Source organism: Glycine soja, chromosome 10 (assembly GCF_004193775.1).
Source record: "Glycine soja cultivar W05 chromosome 10, ASM419377v2, whole genome shotgun sequence".
NCBI classification, from domain to species: domain Eukaryota; kingdom Viridiplantae; phylum Streptophyta; class Magnoliopsida; order Fabales; family Fabaceae; genus Glycine; species Glycine soja.
Window position 1 is genome coordinate 42363093 of NC_041011.1, and position 24775 is coordinate 42387867.

The following is a 24775-nucleotide window of genomic DNA, read 5'->3' on the forward strand; positions in this document are numbered from 1 at the left end:
TTTTAGTGGATTAAGTGAGTTGATCCATCAAGTTTAATCTTGTTTGGCATCCCTACATGTTCAAAGTGAAATAGTTAAACATATTACTTAGTAATCTGTTATGAATAAAGGACCTTAATTGAGAGCCTTGTTTCGAGGACAAGGGGCCTCCTTCTACTCTAAAGCATTCAGACTCAAATTCATTCCCCTATTGCCTTATTGTTGCATCCTTATATAGGCTATTACCTTCACACATTACCACTAACAGAATTCAAATACAGCGAGCAAGTGGCACTACTAACAGCTAAGACCACTACTAACAAACTTTGGCATTTAGTGAAACTTAAAAGCACTACTAACAGACTGATATTCTTCTATCCCGTGTCCCTAAGGTAAGCTAGTTTGCTTGTGTTCCTAATTTTTTTACATAATCCTAAACCTACAAACACAAAACATGCCTTGTTACAAGTAACTTTGACAAAACTCTACACTCTGCTACACTTTTTTTTTCTTTTCTTTCTTTATTTCTCTTGTATTTGAACTTGTCCAACAACAACTCAAACCAAGTTAATCCAAAATAACCCATAACAATGCTATGTAATAGAAGAACTAACATAAAGGCAACAATTTGATCAGTAGAGCAATGCTGCGTGCCTAAAGTTGTGTTTTGGATAAGATTGCAATATAGATGGCTTTAACAAATTCTGTTCAAAGGAAAAGAAAATGTGATGAAGAGAGGTAGGGACAAGGAGAGAGAAGACGGTACCATAGCCAAATATTGGGAAATTGGTAAGTTAGAAAAGAGAAAATAAAAGTGGTAGTTAGAAAAAAAGGAAAGAAAGGTAGAAGTGAATGTGATGCATGACGGAAGAAAAGAAGAGATATGTGGAAGAGAAAAAAAAAACTCATTACGGACAAAAAAGGATCCCACCTAAAGAGGAAAAGAAACCCTTCATGGAGGGAGAAACCCCTAGTTAGGAGGCGCCGCTCTTTCACTGTTGATAAGTTTCTCTCGTCACCCAGGGAAGTTGATCGTTCGCTTCAATCTATCTATCTAATTCTCAGAAGGGAGACATGCTTTGCTTGTGAAAAGAAAAAAGAAAACAGTTGAGGATCATATATATGTTGCTGAAATTTCGGATGGTCGGTAGCAAAATGACATTGAATTCAAAATTTCTGTTTTGAAAGATCCAAAAGAAAAACGGAAGAGATAGCAACGGAATGATGCATCGGTGCGTGTAAGGATAGACATATTATTATACGAGTGATGATACATACATTCATATTTTTTATGCATTTAACAAACACCTCTTTTTTTATTTTTTTTTCTATCTCTTCATGTGTCAAATCTTATTCATCTATAATTCTCTTATTATATTCATCCACCGGACAATGTGCATGTGTTCTTTCTTTTTATTTTTATTATTTTTTAAGTGAGAGAACAAGGTGTTTGATCAGACAACACACCTCACTTTTCCTCCCTCTATAAATTGCCCTCATAATCTTTGTTTCTTCACAAACTACCCAAACTAAAACCATCTTCTTTTTTCTTGTACCCACTTCCGTTTCAGCCTACCGCATTATCATCATAAAAACCTCTTCAATATTCAATTAGCCTCTTTTTTTTTTTAAAAAAAAAACCACACATTGACAAACATTTACATATATATTTGTATTCCTATATGGCAATGCAATATTCATTCTCAGGTTGGAGCTGGAGGTTAGCGATGGAGATGTTGCTTGCCTTGTGCTTCCTTGTGCTTTTGCATGCAAATCCTTCATCTGCTCGTTTATTAGTGAACAGAAGCAGAGGAATCTCCACGTCGACAAAGCAAGTTACGAGGAGAAACCTGGTCGAAAATGGCCTCGGCCAAACACCTCCCATGGGGTAATTGCTTCTTTGTGTCTATCATTTTCTTTTTCCTTTAATTAGCTGAGTTCAAACTTTTAATTTGTCTGCATGTGCATATATATATATATATATACGTGTCTACATATAAATTTATACAACGTAAGAAAATTTGGTTTAATAAGGAACTAATTTACGTTGATGTCCATTGCCACAATTACGTACACAAGTTGTTTGTAGTTTGAACAAAAAAAAGATAAAGATATAGTAAGTGTGTAAGTGTAACCTCGATCACGAGAAATTGAAAAATTATTAAAAAGGTAAGAATATTAAATGCGTACTTAACTGGAATGACGAGAGTAGGAGGACTTTTATAGCTAAAATCTATGGTTCCTTTATTGGAATTCAAGTCCTCCACCGGCCTTGAGTTGAATGAAATGACGTCTCTCAAGTCTGTTTTCTTGTAACTGCTGGATTAAAGTGATTTGATAAAAATAATATTTTGGAAAAACTAGCATTATAATGCATATAATTTTAATGAAGATATTAAATTGAGGATTTCTTTTAATTTATTTATTCACCTATCTTTATATTTACATATTATTTTACATGCCTAAGTCACTTATATGAAGTTACGGATTATTTGTTTTGTTATAAACAGAAATATATTTAGATCTTCTATTCACTTCCTATTATTCTTCTCCATTCTCCATAGATAGAAGATTTCGAAATGATCAAGTTCCTTTATATATGTATATATATATATATATACTTCAATAAAAATAATTGTCATGCATGTATATATATCAAAATATCAAAATATAGAGTCTTTGTTTATTGAAAGATTGTTATTATGTGAGTATATAAATGGCAATATATACATGAATGCTGATCAGGTGGAATAGCTGGAATCATTTTGGCTGCGACATTAATGAAAGTGTAATTCGAGAAACAGGTAACTTTATTATGCGACCCTGCTTCAGCAAAATGTTATTGTACTTCAAATTTCAGATATATCTAGCAATCTGGATTTTATGTTGTATTTGTTTATTATTTCAGCCGATGCAATGGTGTCAACGGGGCTTGCTGCTTTGGGGTATCGGTATGTAAATATAGGTATAAAACTACTTCTATAACAATAGTAGTAATAATCCATTTATAATATATAGATATGAAAACAATATTAATATTTTAATTGTGAGGAAGCAATTGTAATGTATATTGTTTTGTGTGATTTTTAGATGACTGCTGGGCCGAACTTAATCGAGACTCTGAGGTAATTAATATTTCCAATTAATTTCGCATATGCTTTATTATTTTCTTCCTCTTGATGCGCACGCGACTAATAGTAATTAAGCTGTGTACACGACAAATTAAAATTTAAACTGCAGGGAATCGATTATAATATCCACTTTCATAGCTCTGACAAATTAAAAATGATCTTAGGACAATATGGTTCCCAATGCTGCAGCATTTCCTTCAGGAATTAAGGCTCTGGCTGATTATGTTCACAGCAAAGGTCTAAAGTTGGGGATCTATTCAGATGCTGGGTATCAAAACATAACCTTAAGCTTAGATCTTGAGCGTATGTCAAAGGTTTCAAGCCTTTCTGATCACTTACAATTTCCTTACAGAAATCAAACATGCAGTAAACGTATGCCTGGATCACTGGGACATGAAGAACAAGATGCAAAAACATTTGCCTCATGGGTATATATATATATATATATATATATATATATATGATGCATTCATTTGCACGTCATTTTGCATTTCAATCAAACTTATAACTACATCCATTATGACTAATATCTGATTTAAATCTTATTTTAGGGAATTGACTATTTGAAGTATGATAATTGTGAAAATAATGGGATAAAAGCCACAGACAGGTATTTATGGCCTTTAAATGCAAGCAAGTATCTACATGCTTAAAATTTTATAAAAACCAGGAATGTTCACAATTTTATACATTTTGTAAAACAGGTATCCACCAATGAGTGAAGCTTTATTAAAAACTGGAAGGCCAATCTTCTTCTCTATGTGTGAATGGTGAGTTAAAATATTGGTGATGATCTCATAGAGAAAGAAAGAAAAATTTTGCTCTAATTTCCCTCTAATTAAGTTGATAGAAACTGCATTATTGATTTATGATTAATTGGTTTCTCAAACATAGGGGATGGCAAGACCCAGCTACTTGGGCCAAAACTGTGGGAAATAGTTGGAGAACAACAGGAGATATTGAGGATAACTGGAATAGGTGAGAAGCAATGTATTTCAGTTCATATTTTACTGATCAACAATTTGACAGAGATAAACATGATAACTGAGCAAATTAAAGAAATATCAACTCTCAATGATTTTTTATTTATTTATTTTCATAATTCATTTAAAACTCATTTTACTCCCTCGCAGCATGACTACCATAGCAGATGCAAATGACCGATGGGTATCTTATGCTGGATCTGGAGGATGGAATGGTAATTAAATAATTAATTAGCCTCATCACTAGTGAGTGTGTTTGGCAAGGCTTTGAAGCTAACTTCTAACTTATTTGATTAGCTTAAAGGCATATTTGACCAAATTAAAACTGTTTGTAAGGGAGTTTATTTTTGCAACATTTTGGTAGCGTTTTTTTTACATGGAGCTTATAAGCTCCTATCTTCTTCTTCTTCTTTTTTTATCCTAATTATCTTATTATAATTTTATATATGTTTTTTCACATCGTTTTATACTCGTCAACTAGTTTAAAAGCTAGAGGACGAGCCCTGGTGCAGCGGTAAAGTTGTGCCTTGATGACTTGTTGGTCATGGGTTCGAATCCGGAAACAGCCTCCTTGCATATGCAAGGGAAAGGCTGCGTACAACATCCCTCCCCCATACCTTCGCATAGCGAAGAGCCTCTGAGCAATGGGGTACGCTAGTTTTTAACTAGTTTAAAAGCTAGTTCTATTAAATAGTTAATAATTTATAATTAGCTAGTCTATTAACTTCTAGTTAACCTTTCAAGCTTTTAGTATTAGTTCTGTCAAATACATCCAAATTGATTATTATGTATGGTATTAAACTTCAGAACATTGCTATTACAGAAAAGTCCAATTTATTTTAGTTCCTGACATATGTAATTGCTCTTTGGATATTAGATCCTGACATGCTGGAAGTTGGAAATGGAGGCATGACCACAGAAGAATATCGGGCCCATTTCAGCATATGGGCTTTAGCTAAGGTACCAGGGAAAAGAAAAGATACATGTTACTGATACATTGTCATATATCATAAAGTCCTTTCAGGAAAATGTAATCGATCTTCTGCTTATAACAACTATTTTCTTGTGTATAAATAGGCTCCTTTATTGGTTGGTTGTGATATTCGAGCAATGGATAATACCACATATGATCTGATAAGCAACCGAGAAGTTATTGCAGTAAACCAAGGCATGAACCAATAAAAAAACTCCTCACTTTTTTTAAATGACAAAAGCATTGATTTCTTTAAGGAATTTATAAGTTACAATCTTCCCATTGGTATTGCATGCAGATAAAGAAGGAGTTCAAGGAAAGAAAGTGAAAAGTAATAACGATTTGGAGGTAGTTAATTTCCTAGGTTTTCCCTTTTATATGTGTGTTTTCCAGTAAAACTGTGTGGAAGGTTCTCACTATCTTCTCTTATAATACCACTCTCTGCTTTCATATGTCACTACAAAACTCTGACAAGCTAGGAAACAATTTTGAAGGGCAGATATCTCATCTCATCTAATTAATCTATTTACATAAAAATTAAGCAAATAGAAACAAATGTATTTGTAAAGTCAAAATCATTTGTAAGCCTGCATTTGTGTCTATTATACGAGAAAATATTAAATGATCCATGGTTGCTATGGTCTCAATTAATCTTCACATGACATAGTTGAATGATATTAATTTTTACTTGTAAATTGAAAAACTTGACTATATGTCAGGTATAGATTGGTTGAAAACATAGCCATATATACGGTCTAATAATTTCTCCTATTACACACATAAAATATGCACAGTGATTGTCCAAAATTAAAACTTTCAAAAACAGCTTCTAAATAGATAGGTCATATATATTGTGGCAGGTGTGGGCAGGTCCTCTCAGTGATAACAAGGTAGCTGTGATCTTATGGAATAGAAGTTCATCAAATGCAACAGTGACTGCATCCTGGTCTAACATAGGCCTGAAACCAGGAACTATGGTTGATGCAAAAGATTTATGGGCGGTGAGATACATTGTTTGACTTATTATGTTCTTTATTATAACGCAGATATACCTAAGGTTTTGATTATGAGTAATATGAATTCTGCAGAATTCTACACAATCGTCGGTTTCGGGAGAAATCTCTGCAGAATTGGATTCACATGCTTGTAAGATGTATGTTCTGACTCCAAAGAGCCCTTGATGAACAAGAGAAACCAAGATTCAATTTCCTAAGAGGATACTATACTATACTATACATAAATAGGGACATTAATTTTCTATAAGAACTACCAGAATACATGTATACGTATATGCTGAATGCTATTCAGCTTCTATTTATATTTGCAATAGGGGTGTTTTAACGCACTTGATAATAATATTTTCAATACAAATATACAATAATAAACCTTTCAATTCTCTAAAGCCTCCTAAGTTCCAAACAATCACGATGGTGATCATGCTCAGCTCCTTGAAAGCATATTAAGCACATGCTCTTTTTCTCTCAATAAAATAAGCCTAGCCAGGAAGAAGATAATTAAGTAGTAATTTAATAAGTATACATGGGAAATAAAAGGGGAGAACCACTTTATGTAATGTATGGTGATCTAAGTAGTGACAACTGTCGTCCTAACTCCTTACATGTGGTGCATGCTTGTGGTCATTGCTGCGATTTATCTAAAATCAGAGATTTTTATTATGTTTATCAATGAACATCATAACAACTATTACATCTAAATACTAAATATTAGTCAAGAAAGACTTAAAATTTATTTTAAAAATAAATATTAAAATAAAAATGATAAATATCACAATAAAAAACGTGATTAAGATATTAAAACTAGCTATAAGAAAATTATAAATTGGTTTTATTGTAATTTCATAAATATTATTTATACAATACGGGTATGATAATTTTATAAATGAAAGCATGAGTTTGTATATATAAGTTTGATTTGTATTGAATTGGATCACTTTTTAAAATTAGATTCAAAATTTAATCCAATCCAATAATATAACAGGGTGCTATTCGACTATAGTCTGACTCGTTTAGCAAAAGGGTTATCTCAATAATTTTTAAAAAGTGCATACATTTGATTTGGTTGACATGATAAAAGGCCTAATTCATTAATGGTACGTTAATTTATTGCATAGTTGAAGGCTTTAATGCATCTAGATATTGAAATAGATCAACTTAATTTATATCAAATAACGAGTCAAGCTCTTGTGCAAGTATTTGAAAAATAGACTAAATTTATTTTAAACAAAATCGGATTCAGCGTAACTTTACTTATTTTCATGCTTAATTGTGTGAAACAAAAAAAAAAGGTAAATATAATTGGACCGGTGGAGGTAGTAAAATATCTAAATCAAAATACCAACATTATGCTTGTCAGAACAAATATGTGCCCTAATCCCTTGTTTGTTAGAGTAGAAGGGAAAGAAAAACAAAAAGAAATATGAAAAAATATTTAAATTAGTATATAAAAATGTGAGATTCACATATTTTTTTGAAAATTTTCACACAAATCACTACTACAATAAATCAACCAAACAGAGGATTAAGCAAATTTAAAAAACACGATTCAAAGAGGATATTCTGTTAAAAATAACCAACCAAGTTTTCCAAATTCCAATAAAAATTAGTCGGCTAATAGATATTTTATATATATATATATATATATATATATATATATATATATCAAAATTTAAGACAACTGCCAAATGTTTTTTTTTTGTTTTTTTATTTTGTTATTAGGTTTACTTGAATATTTTTTTTCCACATGACACTTTTTATTTCTCTTTCCTATTTGTTTGATTTGATTATTTGACTCTCCCTTCTCTAACAACGTTTTTCCTCCACGAAAATAATTTTTATATTACCTTTAATTAACATAACATACACAAAAATAATTTTGTTTTCACCTCAGAGTTTTTCGTATCATTATACCCCCAATAACATACGTCTCTTGTCTTGCTCAAAATTAATTTTCTCTAAGTTGTTTTGTTGCATTCTGAAAGAATGAAAAAAAAAAGAAGTAAAATAGACTTTTCATTTATCTGAAATATGAATAACCAGTTTGTTACAGAATCAGAATTCAGAACACTCTTTATATCGAGTTACAACTGCACTAACAAGAGTTAAAGCTGACTAATAGTAAGAAAAGATTACAATAAACTTTATGGAGTAAGACTACTCTAATACATTCCAGGGCTTTGTGATGCATAATTACAAGCGTTGTAAGAAAGCTCGTAAGTGCTCAAAGTGAAATATGAGTTCCGTGTATGTTCTTTAATCTTAAATATCACAACTAATTAATGGCAGCGTGTGTAACCACTGCACCAAGAAAGATTGTACATAATGGTAAGAGTCATTCGAAAATAATATGCCGTAAATATAAATCTTTTTACCCTGCGAATGGTGGGATGTTTAGCGATTGAAAGAATGATTTGGATAATAAAAAACAGGAAATTGTAAACGTCCACCCCAATTTTTAGAGTGGAATAAGTAGAAAGTGGAGAAAAATAAAGAAAAAATGATAGTTAAGATGTGTAATGTGATGAAAACAATGACACGTTTTGTAATTGGATGTTACATTTAAATGTTTACGTAGTTATAAACATGACATGATTGAATGCATGTTGCGCATGTTTGCTTTGGCATCACGTGCATTTGGATGTGTGCACGTCAATCTAAAGCTGCTCGTGCATGCGTTTTTACGCCATTTGCTTGATTTAATTTGACAAATTTACAAAATAACATGCATCTTAAATGTTGATCCAAACACGCACAATATTAATATTAACATGTCAGTATATGCTTAAATGTCTACTATACATTGAACTTTCAAGAATCCTTAATTTATTTGTAATAATGGGAGCATTTAATTAGGTCATTGCTTTACAATAACATTTAATTTTGTAAAAAAAAGATTAATTATAACATTTTTACTAAATTAATAATAAATTTTAATTGTTTAATTTTGTTTTACCTAATGATGTTATATTACGTAATAAGTACTGAAAGTAATTTTGTTGGCTCATTTTTAATATTGAAGTCTGAAGTTGAGTTTTTAATGAAACATTGAAGTTGAACTTACTAAAAATAGAAAATAATAACATAACAAAAAATTGTGTCGATAAAATATATATAAACCAACTCTATCAAGATGATACTACTACCAAACAAATTTTGATGTCACCGGGGAAACCAACTTATTAAATACCTTCCTTACATGAACATTTTCTATTTATTATTGTTAAAAGTCAACTTACGTCAAGTGCAAGAAAGCAAATTTTTCTATTTTGTTATACGAAAATTCAACAATAACACAATTCTTGAACTTATTCAGCAAGTGTTATTGTTTAGTACATGCACCGGACCGGAGAGGAATACACATGACCATATATATATGATCATTCGCAGCCGAAATTTCTGTTTCATCACTGCAAAATGGCATATAATCTACGATTCTTTAATTTAAAATAAAATAAAATTGAGAGATAAAGTAGTAAGAGAATGATGCATCATCTTTCAGTATATTATAGGATAAGCATCATTGGTATGTGTATCCCAGTGGACAAGCTGGAACAAAATTACCAAATCTCGATCACTTAACATTTTCTCTATAAATTGCCAACATATTCTCTTCCTTTTTCTTCACATATCTGATTCCTGCCGCTTAAGTTAAGACTATAACAACAGCCAAGCGCATTGGCCTATATATATCAACACAAAAACTCTTTGATTCAGAAACATACATATATATTCACACAAATATCCATTTATATATACATATATATAGTTCTATATGGCAATGACAACGGTGGTGTTTGTCTTGTGCATCTTTGTAGTGTTGAATGCAAGTGCCTCTGATGCCACTCGCTTATTGCTGAACAAAACTGCAACAGGTAACGTGTCCAGAGAGAAGATTGAGAGATACTTACTTGAAAATGGACTCGGCCAGACACCCCCCATGGGGTAATTTATTGAACCCTCTCTTATTTCTTTAATTTTTACTCCTTTTTCTCTCATTCAGATCAGATTTTCTATTGAATTTTTTTGTTGATACATACACATCTTTATATAGGCATTTATGATTGTTTGTTGTTTGAGGGATAGGAGAAGTGTAAGTAGCACGTTTTCTTTCACACTTTGTTAATGTGTTTTTCAGTTATTATTGGTAATAAAGAGAGTACTATAGATAAAAATGTAACTCTGACATTATTTGGCTGTGTTTGTATTGGCGATTAACACATTGAAAGCTAATGTTTCCTTTTAGTAAAATTGTGTTCAATGTGCATTAGAACGCGAGAAATGCTTAAGCCAAACACACACAAGAGGTGTTGGGGATTCAAAATTAGGCTCTGAAATTGTGGCTGGTATAATGTGCTTAATTTGAGTGCTCCCAGAGTCCCATGGCTGGTCCATGAGGGTGGCATTTGTCTTGTAATTTAAGCTAAAATGTTTGTACTAGTATGTCATTTTACTTTTTTTTTTAACCCATACTTTCGTTTTGTCGGTTTTTCATCGGTACCTGTACCTAGATCTCTTGGCTGATTGATGAAATAGACAGTTGTACACTTTATTATAGCATTCAACAAAATTAGCTGCAAGATGTTATTATTATCGTTTGTTTTCTCCTTTAAGTATTATTTGTCTCTATATAACATAGGGTGTGTCAATATTCTGTTTCAAACTTATCCCTTTGAATAGAAGATTTGAAAATATCTTGTTTTTTCCATGATTTCTAAAATAAAAAATAGGTGTATTAAAAGATGTCTTTGCTGAAAATATGTTAAGTGATTCCGTCCAATGATATTCTTCCAGTTAAATTCATGAAAAAGTGTATATATATGGTAACACATTACATGTGAATTGATGATCAGATGGAATAGCTGGAACCACTTTGGCTGTGATATTAATGAAAGTTTAATTCGAGAAACAGGTATGTTCACTATTATTATGTGCACTCAGAATTGACCCAAATGATTGTATTTACAATTTCAGTCATTTATAATTTAGTTAGTCTGAATTTATATGTGTTACTATATTTCTTCATTATTTCAGCTGATGCATTGGTGTCATCGGGCCTTGCTGCTTTGGGATACAAATACATTAATTTAGGTACACACCGACTATCAATGTTATTGCATTAGTCGTATATATCTATTGTAACGACTATAAAAAAAACTTTTAATTATGAGTAAATAAGTCATAGTTACTATAATAATGTGTCACGTTTCATATATAGCAATAGTTACATATCAATATTTTCCTTCGATATTCATTCTTTTCATGAGTGTCAATATGCTCAATAATTAATGATATATATTTATAAGTCACACACGTATCATTTAACTAAGTAAAAATAAATACTGAAAAGTTTATAGTATTTATATCTTTTACTATATACGTCAAACATGAATAAATATTAACCAGCATTTTAAAACCTCCTAAGGAAATATAAGTTTATGAGACTGACTGATCTTGAACCCATCCACGCGTTATACTTTTGTATAAGAATATTTTGTGTAGAAAGTCTTAAATTGAAACAATTTTAACTATATTATTTTCATGATTTCTAGATGATTGTTGGGCCGAACTTAATCGAGACCATCAGGTAATCAATATTCAATATCCTTTAATTTTGTCTTTTACAATTAATTTATATGCTTAAAATCCAAGTGCATGTTAATTTAAATTTTGTAGATTAAAATCTATTTTCGATACCACTGACAAATTTCAAATGATGTTAGGGAAATATGGTTCCCAAGGCTTCAACATTTCCTTCAGGAATTAAGGCTCTGGCTCATTATGTTCATGGGAAAGGTTTGAAGTTGGGGATATATTCAGATGCAGGGTATCAGCATATCAACCTTAAGCTTTGATCATGAGCATGCCTGTGTTAATTTATTCGAGCCTTTCTGATCACTTACGGTTTCTTTGCAGAAATCAAACTTGCAGTAAACGTATGCCTGGATCACTAGGACACGAAGAACAAGATGCAAAAACATTTGCTTCTTGGGTATATATGATGATACATTCATTTGAAAGTCATTTTGCATTTCTGTCAACTTATTTCTAACATAATGTTAACTAATATCTGAATTAAACATTATTTTAGGGAGTTGACTACTTGAAGTATGATAATTGTGAAAATAATGGTATATTAGCCACAGAAAGGTATGCATGATCTTTAAATACAAACAATTAAGTATCTACATGCTTATAATTTTATAAAACAAGGAATTCACAGTTTCATATCATACATTTTTTAAAACAGGTATCCACCAATGAGTGAAGCTTTGTTAAAAACTGGAAGGCCAATCTTCTTCTCTATGTGTGAATGGTGAGTTAAATTGGTGATGATCTCATACAGAGAGAAAGTAAAATTAGTATTCTATTTGCTCTAATTTCCCTCTAATTAAGTTGACAGAAACTGCATTGTTGATTTATGATTAATTGATTTCTCAAACATAGGGGATGGCAAGACCCAGCAACTTGGGCCAAAACTGTGGGAAATAGTTGGAGAACAACAGGGGATATTGAAGATAACTGGAATAGGTGAGCATGCTCACATTCGTACTTTTACTGAACACTTGACAAAGATATTGGCAGAAGAGAGGCTTGTTTCAGTTTAACATAAGAATTGAACTAAATAAAGTATCAACCTCTCAAGATTCATTCTCATTTATTGCATTACTCAGTTTCTTTTCTTCACTTTCCATGTTGTGAACTGATTTATATTTAATACTTCCCCAGTATGACTTCCATAGCAGATGCAAATGACAGATGGGCATCTTATGCTGGACCGGGAGGATGGAATGGTAATTAATTAGCCTCACTAGTTATAAACATTGGATTATTATATATGCTATTGGACTTCAGAACATTGCTATTACAGAAAACTCCAATTTATCTGGGTTTCTGATATATGTTATTGCTCTTCGGATATTAGATCCTGATATGCTGGAAGTTGGAAATGGAGGGATGACCACAGAAGAATATCGTGCCCATTTCAGCATATGGGCTTTAGCTAAGGTACCGTGGAAAAAAAAAATGTCTGCTATTGAGACATTGTCATATATCATAAAGTCCTTTCAGGAAAATGTAATCTTCTGCTTAACAACTATTTTCTTGTGTATAAATAGGCTCCTTTATTGGTTGGTTGTGATATTCAAGCAATGGATAATACCACATATGAACTGATAAGCAACCGAGAAGTTGTTGCAGTAAATCAAGGCATGAATGGGAGATAACATTTCTGACTTTCTTGATCGACAAAATTACAAAAACATTAATTTCTTCAACAGAATGCTTTAAAACTAATGACCCTCTTCTTCTATTGCAGACAAACTTGGAATACAGGGAAAGAAGGTGAAAAACAATAATGGTTTGGAGGTAAATTTCCTTCTATAGTTTTCATCCTCTTTTTCTCTTGTGTTTGGTTATCCTTTTCAATTTGTCACCTTATCTTAACATGGTATTCAGTGCTTTCATATTTCACTACAAAACTGTGATACTACTTCAAACTTTTTTTAAGTGCATTTATTTCATCTATCATGCTTATCGCACACAAATAGAGAGTATGCACAAATTTGATACTCTGCAGTCAAAACCATTTGTGTTTGTCTATACACCTATATATACATGTACAAAATAAATGCCAAAATTCTCAAACACATTAACTGATATTTCATGTGACAGGTGTGGACAGGTCCTCTTCGTGGTAACAAGGTAGCAGTGATCTTATGGAACAGAAGTTCATCAAATGCAACAGTGACTGCATGTTGGTCTGACATTGGCTTGGAACCAGGAACTATAGTTGATGCAAGAGATTTATGGGAGGTAAGATACTTAAGACTTGTTGAGTTCTTAATAATGTAGAGCATTTAGCATTCCCATGGTTTTGATCACGTGTAATGAATTCTGCAGCACTCAACGCAAACATCGGTTTCAGGAAAAATATCTGCTGAACTAGATTCACATGCTTGTAAGATGTATGTCCTGACTCCCAGAAGGTATTAATTTCGAGTGGCAGAGAAGAAGATAAACACACAACTATATTGGCAAACCATTTAAAGCTGCAGGAACCACAAATAAAGCAAACAGATTATTTTTTTTCAATTAGAAAGACAAGTATAATGTATAAGACTATAAGTTATACTTAATGTATAAGTCTTTGAGCTTCCGGTTGTATTTGCAATTTGGTTGCACTGAGGACCACTTTATTTTAAGGAAATAAGTTTTTCATGTTTCTATTCCCACTAAATCAGTTAAATTCATGATGCTGAAATGAAAGCACATCAAACACATGCATTTTTTTTTCTTCTAAAAATAGACAAGTAACATCAAGATTTTATACTGTCTCTACAAAATGAACGTTTGAAATCCAAAACTACACCATTTAAACGTAAATTCTGCTTGTCGTAGGAGGTGATAACACTTCCAAATGAAGTACGCGTACAGGATTGAGGATTGATGTAACTTTTGCACCATTCAGTTACAAAATTTGCAATTCTATTGGACTCACTTGCATGCCAAAAGAAACATAAATAACACAATGACATAAAAAATCAGGACACTTGGAAAATTCAAGGCCGCATTCTATAATGTAAACATCACAGTTTTCGGTTTTTTTAATAAAAAAAAATAGTTAAATAAAAAGTTCGTGCAAGAGGCGGCAAGATGCATAATGACGATCAAACACGAAAATCTTGAGATTGTTTCAGACTTCCTTGGATTTCTCTCAATATTTTCTGGGGAGCTTCTAATTCCTGATTAGTCCGTGCATTGTCTCGGCTTCTTTGCAAATATTTAACTAATTTTATGGATGGTGTGTCGTTTATGTACTGCAACAGCAGTCTGCGTGGTTGTCGTGACTTTACTGCATTACTCTTTTACTGATAAATTTGAAATTAAAATTAAGAAGTATATTTGAAACAAATAAAAATATAAATTAAATTATCAATATATGAGATGAGGATGAAATCCATAATTCAAATAGAGTCATAACTCCTAAAATTTATCTGTAACTCCTAAAAAATCTCTCATTAACGAATAACTCCTAAAATACTTGAAAGGATTAGAAAGACCAAAGGTTTTTTTTTCCTTTTATTTTATAAAACCAAGTGATTACAATCATTTATTTCAATTAGCAATCAATTAATTTGTCCTTATTAACTCTTGGATTGAATTTTAGATCAATATAATTGATTGTCCTAATTTTATAATCAATTATACTTAATGTGTAATATATTATTTTTGAAACAAAATATTTCTGAAAACCAAGTAGAGATCAAATAATTAGTTAAAATAATTCATAGTTGATTATTGTTAAAATTTGAAATGAATAATCACAGTTTTAAAATCGCCACAAATTATCTTTTTAAATTTTTAACGAACATGTTCTCAGTTAAATAAGACATCCAAATGATAAGGACTAAATACAAAAAATATAATGATTATTATTTATTAGGAATCAAAATAAAATTTAAAAATTTATTGAAATCAAAAACATATTTAAGTCTTTTTTTTCTCTCTCTATCTCTATCTTTCATCCATACATCTCAAAAATGAAAAAATTGTCAGATAGTCCTGGACTACATGGCTCCTGCTAATATTTAGATGACATATAATTGAATATTTTCTTTCTAGTAATTTATTAAGTTTAAATGTTTTTAAACAAATATTAGTTGTACTTTGGACAAGTGGTAATCCAGGATTACCTTTTTTCTTCTTCTAATGGGGTGGGTTTACCATTTTTGTAATTCAAGATGACACAGTTGTCCAATAACAAACAGAAACGGAATACAAAATAATAAAAATAAGATATTCCTCAAATATAAGAGTGAGCATGAATGATGAATCTATAGAACTCAATATTAAATGAATTTTCTAACGTACCCTGTGGCAATGGCAAAATTACAAGAAGATTATCTAGTTCCATTTCAATTTTTGATCCTATGAGCACCCAGAAAATATAAAACTCATTTATTGCAACAATAAGGATACCCCACATTCTGCTGTTCTATGGATAGTACTTGTCTTTCACATATCAACAGATCATAAACTACACATATACATTCTGTCATTTACCTGGTTTATATTTCTTATGGTCCTCGCATCTTCTCAACAATGTGCCTGCTCTTTTCTTCAATGTGACGCCTTTTCTCTTCCAATTTCTCGCTCATCTTCTTTCCCAGATCAAGCATCCTTTCCCTTCTCCCCATTTTCTTTGGCAGTCCATCCTCATGTTCAACAGAATGATTTTGTTTCGGCATCACCACACTGTGTTGTGATTGGGACTCAGAATTATTCTCTATATTTTGTTCATTAGTTTCAAGTAGTTTGTCATTCTGTATCAATGATGTCCTAAATTCTTTAATATCGCTGGTTTTTTTAGGTTTGTCATTCTCTAACAATGGTGTATTCTGTTCTTCCAAACTCCGGCTGCTTTCTAGTGTTACTGAATTAGAGGAACTTAATGGAAGTTCTAGAGAATTTGATGATGTCCTAGTTGCTTCTTGACTAGATTCAGTACTCTCTGGATTTTGTTGTTTGTGCTCTGGATCATTACTTGAGGTGCTTGCACCAACCTCCAAACTAGCTTCCACTCCACCAGAAGGTTGATTATTGGTATCAATTGAAGTGGATCTCTCGTTTCCATATTCTTGGTTAATCCATATGAATGGAGCAACAGTTCGAGGAACCCAATCATCCTTTTCTGCTAACATCCATGGAATGCATAAACTTTCACAATTTGGGAGCACCAAAGTTTCTCGAACTCCTGTCTGCAGGAACAAAATTAAATTCAGTTTGCAAGCATTAGCTGCTCTTATCTTTTCTAAAGAGATGAAAGTTCATACGTATTTCTCAGTCTGTGCTGCAGTTATACTTTTTAAAGAGATATGAAGTTAAAACATATTTCTCAGTCTGTTATAAGTGTGACCAAGATTAAGGATATACAAGTATTTGGTGTTGAACACAAGTTAAAGAAGGTTCTCTGTTAGAGAGAAGAAAGGATACAACAGAGGAAAAACACTGTAGTTGTACTCCTCTAAACAAACTCCAAAGAAAGAAAGAAAAAAACAAGGTATCTTTTGAAAACATATACATTATTATGAATTTATGATAGACCAGAAAGTAGTTAGGAATAGTTGGGTGGTTGAAGATAGGTAGGGAATTAGCTTAAATAGGAGGAGAGTTAGAAAAATAGCCATTCTGTTATGTTACCATTTGATAAACTGAGCATTATCTCTGTTATAGAAAGGGGAAACCTTGGAAGGATAAACTTTTGCTTAGGTTCTTCGTAATTCAGTAAACACTGTCAAAGCATTGTTTTTCATTTTCTTTCTCTGTTTTTTCTAGTCTCTCTAAGTTTCCTAACACATAACTATTAACGAAGGATTTTGTTAAAGAGGAGACCAGATGTAAAAGGGAAGAAAAGCACTCTGTACTCTAAGCAAACTCCAAAGAAAATATTCACTTCTCAAATTTTGAAAGCACACATTATCCTCAGTCCTCACTACATCTGGAGAAGGATGGTACTATCTTTGATTACAGCATGTTTATTTTAGGCAAATTACACCATACCACTTTATCTAATATAGATGTTGTTTTATCTTCCAACCAAGTGGATGAGGAGTAGTAGAACTATGTTACTATAGCAAACTTCAAATGTAACATGCATCAATATTATTTTCTTCAGTCCTAGATTGAAAATACTCATCGTGGAATAAAGATAATTTATATTTTTAAGTAGTTTAAATGATAAGCATTTCCATAAGACCAACAATACTTTGTGGTATAGAATGCCAGGTGACTAAGTGCCAATAAGAGCATACAAGTTAAAGTTGCAAGGATGAAAATTTTGTTGTGGATGAGTGGACATAAATGAAATATTAGAAATGAATGTATCGGGGAAAAGATTATAGAATCTTACTTCTTGATTTGGACATGTAAGAAGACCAACAGAGGCCCTAATAAGAAGAGTCAATCATAGAGGATAACCTGATAAATGGAGGTAGATAAAGACCAAGGAAAACTCTAAGAAAACCCATTAAAAAAGACTTTGGTTCAAATGGTGTCATTTAATGTAGCCAACCCACCCAGTTGAAAAAGGATTTTGTTGTTGCTAGATGATATAAGAATAGCATAACAACATCTTGCACTTTTGATCAAATTTATGGAAAATGAATTTCCCCCTTTTCTCAGTAATAAGAGAAGATTCTACAGAGAGGCAAATACATAAATTTGAAAACCTTAATAATAAAACAGCAAGGCTATAGGTATTTTGAGAATACGTCTTCTTAAAGACCAATGCTTAACGATGGCTCTGATGGGCCGTTTGGCTAGAATAAACAATAATGAGATCACTGTTTTAGTAAATGATGCGTAAAAGGGTAGTGATGACATTTATCCACAAGAAGCACAGCAAACTCTTGAAATAGCAGAAGCTAATTTGAATAAGGCGGAAGGCAAGAGACAAACAATTGAGGCAAATCTAGCTCTTAGACGAGTCCGGACACGAGTAGAGGCTATCAATGTGATTTCATAACAAGTAGTCTACAATTTGAATTCTTTCAATAAAGTTATAAATCATAATGGAAAGAGACTAAGAGAGTCAGTCGTACCTTTATCCTATTGACCAGGAATAAAGCAAAATGTGCACTGGTTATCTTATGTTCTCCAACAGATGACTCCAAGTTGAAATCAATGTCTGGCATTGATGTGAAACCATACCACAATCGATCAGAGGGAGGTGGCTTTATATGCAAGCGCATTGTTCCTCTAAGAGAAGTGACTCTTATTGCCAAAGAGAGAGGAACCTTTTGATAAGAAATAATCAGTTACTTTGAGAATGAACGTGTATGAATGAATAAGAAAATACTCAAAGACAACATTTGTTGCCAAATCCAGAATTTTTACAGTTAAACACTGCACATGCAGAGCCAACAAAAACGAAAGTAAAGATAACATACAGAATCAGAAAAAAAAAAAAAAAACATTGACCTATGCACATTAATTAGATTAATCGTCCAGAAATTCAAATAGATATATATACCAAAATTAATTAAAGGCAAAAGTTAAATTTACACAACCAAAATTCCTTTTGCATGTTTGCTCTCAGTATATAGATGCCAATTTATCCCCCGAATCATAACAATACCTTATGGGTTGCCTTGTTTGACGTTTGGGTTAGCAGAACGAAAGAAAAACTTAGTGGAAATGTACGGTGGTTTCAGTTCTAACAAAGCCTTTGAAATTCCAGAACATCAAGGAGCAATTATTAATCACAGTCCTACTTTATTATAGAAACGTTCATTAATCCTAGAGGTTGCTTTTTCAGGGGGGTATACGTTTATGAAAAAAATTATCCAGAATATATAGGTGTCTGAATACAAAGAGGAGATATTGTCTGACAAAAAGTTATAATAGAGAAATTCAGTATAATTTTGTTGGAAAGTCGCCATAATTGCAGCCTAGTAGGGTTAGTTGCCAGTGTCTCAAAGAGGGCCACCTATGAAGGGGCTGGCCAGAAAGGCTAAGTTAAGCATTGTAAAGTGCAACTTCAGGGGCATCGACTCTCAGGGGGTTGAGATCCACATTGATTAGAGATAATGCCAATGAAGTCCTTATAAAACTTGGGCAGTCCTCACCTTACAAGTCAGTTTTGTGGAGGTGAGTTAGGCCCTAGGCCAAATTGTAAGAAATTTCTAACATCAAAGGGGCCATAGGGTAATTTACCAGGAGAAAGGAAAAGAGCAATGCACCCATTTATTTAATATAACCACACAACATAATCAAAATAGCAAAACTCCAATAATGAAAGAAATAGACTGCAAAAAGTGCCGTGGGAAGAAGCAACCAAAGGAATAAAGGAGGGAATAATAGACAGAGGGTACCTGTGAAACCTGTTTGGCAACAGAATTTAATATAGATTTCCATCTTGATCCTTGATTTAGGGAAGACATAGTTCTCTTAAAGCTCCTGGAAACATCTGTTTAGAGAAAAACAAGATACACATCACAATATCAATCTAAAAACATTATACCGCACAACCTAGGTATGACAATATTCTCTCCTCCACATTTTGGAAATTTACTATTTAAGCAGTCTAGCAGCAGTAGAAAAACCATTAAGGCATTCTCTGGTAAAAACAAAGGGGGAGGGGGGAGTTCTCATGAAAAGCATATAATTTCTTTGCCATTGTTTCAATTGGAAAATCTTGTGAACTAAAAAAAAGCACCACAGATGGTATGACATAGGATTTGGAAGCCCTAGCCCATAATCTCCATCTACCTGTGTACTTTGTTTATAGCATGTGGAAATTGTAGTAAATGAGTAAAACATGGATATGCTAACAAGTAACAACCTTAGAAAGTGGTATGACCATAGGTGGCAAATAGGCGACCAATTAAGTTCAAGTGAGATTTCAGGAAGTAAGAAAAGGAGCATAAATAATTAGGTTGTATTTGACTCATGTACTAACCAGAGTTCCAATCACCATCTTCTTTTTGCTCTTGTACATCATTCGTTCTTTCTGCAAAATTCAATTGCTCTCCAAAATATTTAAAACCTTCTAGAAGATCTGATGGGACAGCTCCAGCATTGTTTGGCTGTGGATTTGAGTCTTCTGTCCCTGCATGGAGCTCTAGTTCACGAACTTCAAGCCTTGTTTCAATCTCTAATAGAGCACCTCCAGAATATTCAATGTCGACTTCTACAGCCCATACCTCACTCATTTCCATAGGAAGAACTCTCATTCCTACAATGCAAGGTGGAACATTCCCAGTATTGATATTGGTACAGATGACTTCACCAATATAACCAGGAGTTCTCATATTGGACAATGTTCTCTGCAAAAAAGAAAACAAAAGCATCGTTTATCCCATAAGTTTTGTGTGGGGGAGTTCTCTGTAAACAAACAGAAGTAATCAGTATTTATCTCTTAACAAAAAAACCATAATGGAATGAAGTCCACTTCACAAATATGGGGGCCGGGGTGGGAGGGGCTCATGTTTACACAAATAAGCACAGCTCCAATACAAACAAATGTTGAAATTAAGCAATACTTTCTTTTATTGACTATGTTAAGAAAAAAAGAAAAAAAAACACTGACAATGGGCCGACTTCCTTTTTGAACTGCTTCATATAGTGTGATATAGAATCTACCACCATATCAGTTAAGGTGACAAAATTACTCTGTAGGTAAGAGACTTAGAAAGGATAGAATCTTTTATATTCTTAAAATTTTTAAGCTTAACAGAGTCCTGCTTATACTGGTAAACTTGAGGTTTAAGACCTACCAGCAATGGAGGGATTTCATTCAGATAGATATAAACATCATGTTAAGAAATTAATATACATAAGTTGCTAGAAATTGGTACCTAGACAAAATGATACATTTTTTCACAAAAAACAAACAACAAAACTCACGCTAAAACAAGTAAAAATCAAATGGGAAAAGCTTAAACCTGAATCATTGCTTGCACGGATCTCTTCAACTGCTCATTTCCTTTTGCATCAAAAAAGAGCCGGGAAATCAACAAATTCCAACATAATGTTCCTTCATCAATACCAAACTTCACATCGTCTACCATGGAATTTTTAAGAGGCTTTGATGTAGAAGCAGTCTTCAAAAAGCCAGTACCCAAAATTGCATCTTGGCAAGCACGAAGCTTCTCGGTATTCTTTTTCTCTTCATTACCTGACAATGAAGTCCAAGTTGATATATTTTCCAAACCAACTCGGGAAGTTCTTCTAGCAACCTTTTTGAAAAATTGACGAACCTTTGAGGAAGAACCATCAGGCTTACTAGCCCTTTCTATTACCTCAACACTTGATTCCACTGATGGTTTCATAAAGGAATGGTATACAGCATTCAAGGATGTCAGATAAGTATGAAACTCTTCATCCAACTGGGTAAACCATTTGATTTTTTCCTTTTGATCACATGAAGCCAGATACAGGGCCTTACACCATGCCTCTTTCTCCCATGAAGTGTCAAGATATATATAAATAGTTTTGTTTCCATTGTATATGACAGAGTTCGTGTTTTCCACTTTGATAGGGAACATTTTTGCCCTGTAAGATTCATCACCAAACAAATAAGAACTTGAGTTGAAGCATCAAGCTTCCTAAATAAATGACCAATAATTATAACAAAATTTTATCTTTTCAATATCATTTGACTTACGAAGTTAGGACACCCAATATCCAAGTGATCTCAATTCACAAGTTACTTTTTATTTTAAGCAGTATGCAAGGCACAAAGGAACTGAGATTTCTCCACGCCAAATTAAATATCAGGGAAGCCTTAAAAAATAACCCCATTATTACATTGTCTAAGCTGTGAGATATACATAAGTGGAATGGTGACTCTAGCATAATCAATTGAGGATCATATTTTCTGCAACTTGTAACATTGCTCAAGGATGATAGCCATGATTTCACATGCATAGTAGCTTAGCATTCAAAGAAAATTTTCATTATCTGCTAGCTAGGCAGTAAGTGAAGTTGAGAAAGATATTCACTACTGTAATTCATGGCACCTGTTAGAGAATTTTGACACTTCTTGTCTTCACATTCCAACTATTAAGGTTCATTCATACATGCATGCGCAGTTAAGAGAAGAAGTGGAAAACTCAAGGTAAGTGGTGAGACAAAAAAAGGAGGGAGAAGAATGTACATGAAATTCACCTAACAAAGAGCATATGTTAGATAGAATACGATGCTAGTAACATTTGCCACTTCTTGGGAACTCATGGAACAGCCTTGATAATAAATAAGCATTTAAAGTCAAAAGCTGGTCAGTGGTCACAGTAATTTTGCTAGTCAATCCATATTGCATACCAAATAATACCACCCAATTGAAGAGCCCTCCACACCACATTACCATTTTCTTGAAGAAAGAATTGATGCTGACACAGCTTGAACTGCACAGCCCTTGAGTTCAATCGTCGTGTGCAAACCATCCGCTTCTCTAAGAATAAGTGATTGACCCTTGATTTGTCCATACGTCTTAACAGGGGAAACCTCCAAGGTCTCCTTTTTCCTTTTTTGCTCCCTTGACGGTTTTGAAATCTTTCCTGATTCTAGAACCCAAACCACACCCTGAAAAAGAGCTTGAAAATTTAACGGATCAGACGTACCAAACTTCCTTTTCCAAAGTTTTCAACCATATTTCCATGTAAGATCATTATAATAACTAATTACTTAATAATCAGCATATATAGACCATTGAGACATCCCAAAATTACTTATTTTACAAAGCTAGGCAACACATAGGTAAGTATACTCAGTTTGGTGAATTAGTGCTAACCTGCTTTCTATAAGCAAAATCCAGAGACTGTTGGGGATCAAGCAGTGCCGTAGTCGGGGTTTTGGAAGAGAAGTAGGCTTCGTCATTATTGATCTTGTGCCGCAACCGTTTCATGATCCATAACAACCCCAGAGCTTCCACAGCAACAACTGTTAACACCCCGAGACCGAACCCCACCAGAATCAAACCCAAAAGCGTAGCCATTTCAGACCTCTGAGCAGCAACGATGAAAATGGGAACTTGTACGTATTAGTCTCTTACTAGTTAAGTTAGTAAGAAAGAGGAACGAGCGCGTTGATGTTGATGTGACACAACAGAGACACGTTCACCAGCTATTATTCAATTATTCAAACTGTTATCAAATCTAAGTAACTATGACCCTTTTTTAAGTAAATAAAAAATAACTAAATATTAAGAAAATGGTAACGGGTGATCTTCTGAGACGACGTGAATAACTATATAATTTTTTCTATATTTTTTTATGATTATTGAAGATAAAATATTAAAAAGAATCACAAATAAAAAAAGAAAAAATAAACAGGGATTTAGATCAATTATAATTCAAATCATAATTAATCCCTACAATTAATGGATTCTAACACCTCCTGTCAAATTGGTGCATGAATGTTACATTTTTAACTTGTCAAGAAAACTATTAAGAGCCTTGGATGCTACTACCTTGATCAGCATATCAACAAGTTGTTATTCTAATTTTACAAAAGGAAAGACAATAATACAATCTTCAATCTTCTCTTTGATGAAATGCTTGTCAATTTCCACATGTTTTGTACGATCATATTGGACGGGGTTGTTAGCAATCTCTATGGCTGATTTATTATCATAATAAAGATTCATTGCATCCTTTTGTTTATATCCAATATCCTTCAAGAGACTTCTAATCCATAACAGTTCACATATCTCAACTGACATCCCTCTAAACTCTGCTTCAGCACTTGATCTAGCAACTACTTGTTGCTTTACTTCTCCAAGTTACTAGATTTCCTCCCACAAAAGTGAAGTAGCCAGTGATAGACCTTTTGTCATCTGTTGATCCAACCCAACCAACATCAGTGTAACCCTTAACTTTGAGGTGACTATGATTTGAGAATAACAAACATTTTTATGGTGGAGATTTTAGGTACCTTAATATTTGTTCAATAGTATCCATATGCGGTTTTTTGTGTCAAGCATAAATTGGCTCATGACATTGACTGCATATGCTATGTTTGGTCTAGTATGAGACAAGTAAATTAGCTTTCCCACTAGTCTTTGATATCTTCCTCTATCTACATTGGTTGCATCAACATAATGAAAATTCTTGTGATTTTGTTCTATGGGAGTATCAATTGGTTTACACCCAAGCATTCCTATTTCAACTAACAAGTCTAAAACATATTTTCTTT

General features: G+C 32.9%; 3 protein-coding genes across 7 annotated transcripts; 2 read left to right on the forward strand and 1 right to left on the reverse strand.

The window, feature by feature from the left end:
• The first annotated feature begins 1404 nt into the window (after positions 1-1404).
• On the forward strand, positions 1405-6462 carry LOC114369300 (alpha-galactosidase-like). The gene is made up of 15 exons (XM_028326505.1): positions 1405-1867; positions 2725-2783; positions 2888-2944; positions 3070-3104; positions 3275-3378; positions 3463-3538; positions 3662-3720; positions 3815-3880; positions 4005-4088; positions 4244-4308; positions 4971-5053; positions 5171-5261; positions 5365-5414; positions 5927-6067; positions 6155-6462. The coding sequence occupies exons 1-15, from the start codon at positions 1662-1664 to the stop codon at positions 6245-6247; spliced, it is 1269 nt and encodes a 422-aa protein (XP_028182306.1). The 5' UTR covers positions 1405-1661; the 3' UTR covers positions 6248-6462.
• A 3398-nt stretch (positions 6463-9860) lies between these two features.
• Positions 9861-14120, forward strand: LOC114371778 (alpha-galactosidase-like). Its single transcript, XM_028329118.1, has 15 exons — positions 9861-10024; positions 10933-10991; positions 11114-11170; positions 11632-11666; positions 11803-11906; positions 11996-12071; positions 12171-12229; positions 12330-12395; positions 12527-12610; positions 12809-12873; positions 13005-13087; positions 13198-13288; positions 13398-13447; positions 13754-13894; positions 13982-14120. The coding sequence occupies exons 1-15, from the start codon at positions 9861-9863 to the stop codon at positions 14072-14074; spliced, it is 1227 nt and encodes a 408-aa protein (XP_028184919.1). The 3' UTR covers positions 14075-14120.
• LOC114371941 lies at positions 14004-23696 on the reverse strand. Of its 5 annotated transcripts, none has more exons than XM_028329272.1 (8): positions 23373-23696; positions 22947-23164; positions 21526-22135; positions 20541-20907; positions 19954-20048; positions 18682-18876; positions 16145-16839; positions 14004-14130 (listed from the first exon to the last, which is right to left on the reverse strand). In XM_028329272.1, the coding sequence occupies exons 1-7, from the start codon at positions 23574-23576 to the stop codon at positions 16159-16161; spliced, it is 2370 nt and encodes a 789-aa protein (XP_028185073.1). In that variant the 5' UTR covers positions 23577-23696; the 3' UTR covers positions 14004-14130; positions 16145-16158. The 5 variants fall into 5 exon arrangements, with proteins under 5 accessions (XP_028185073.1, XP_028185074.1, XP_028185072.1 ...); XM_028329273.1 differs by lacking the exon at positions 14004-14130 and adding an exon at positions 14614-14941; XM_028329271.1 differs by lacking the exon at positions 14004-14130 and having other exon boundaries at positions 15865-16839; positions 23373-23695.
• Between the last annotated feature and the right edge of the window lie 1079 nt (positions 23697-24775).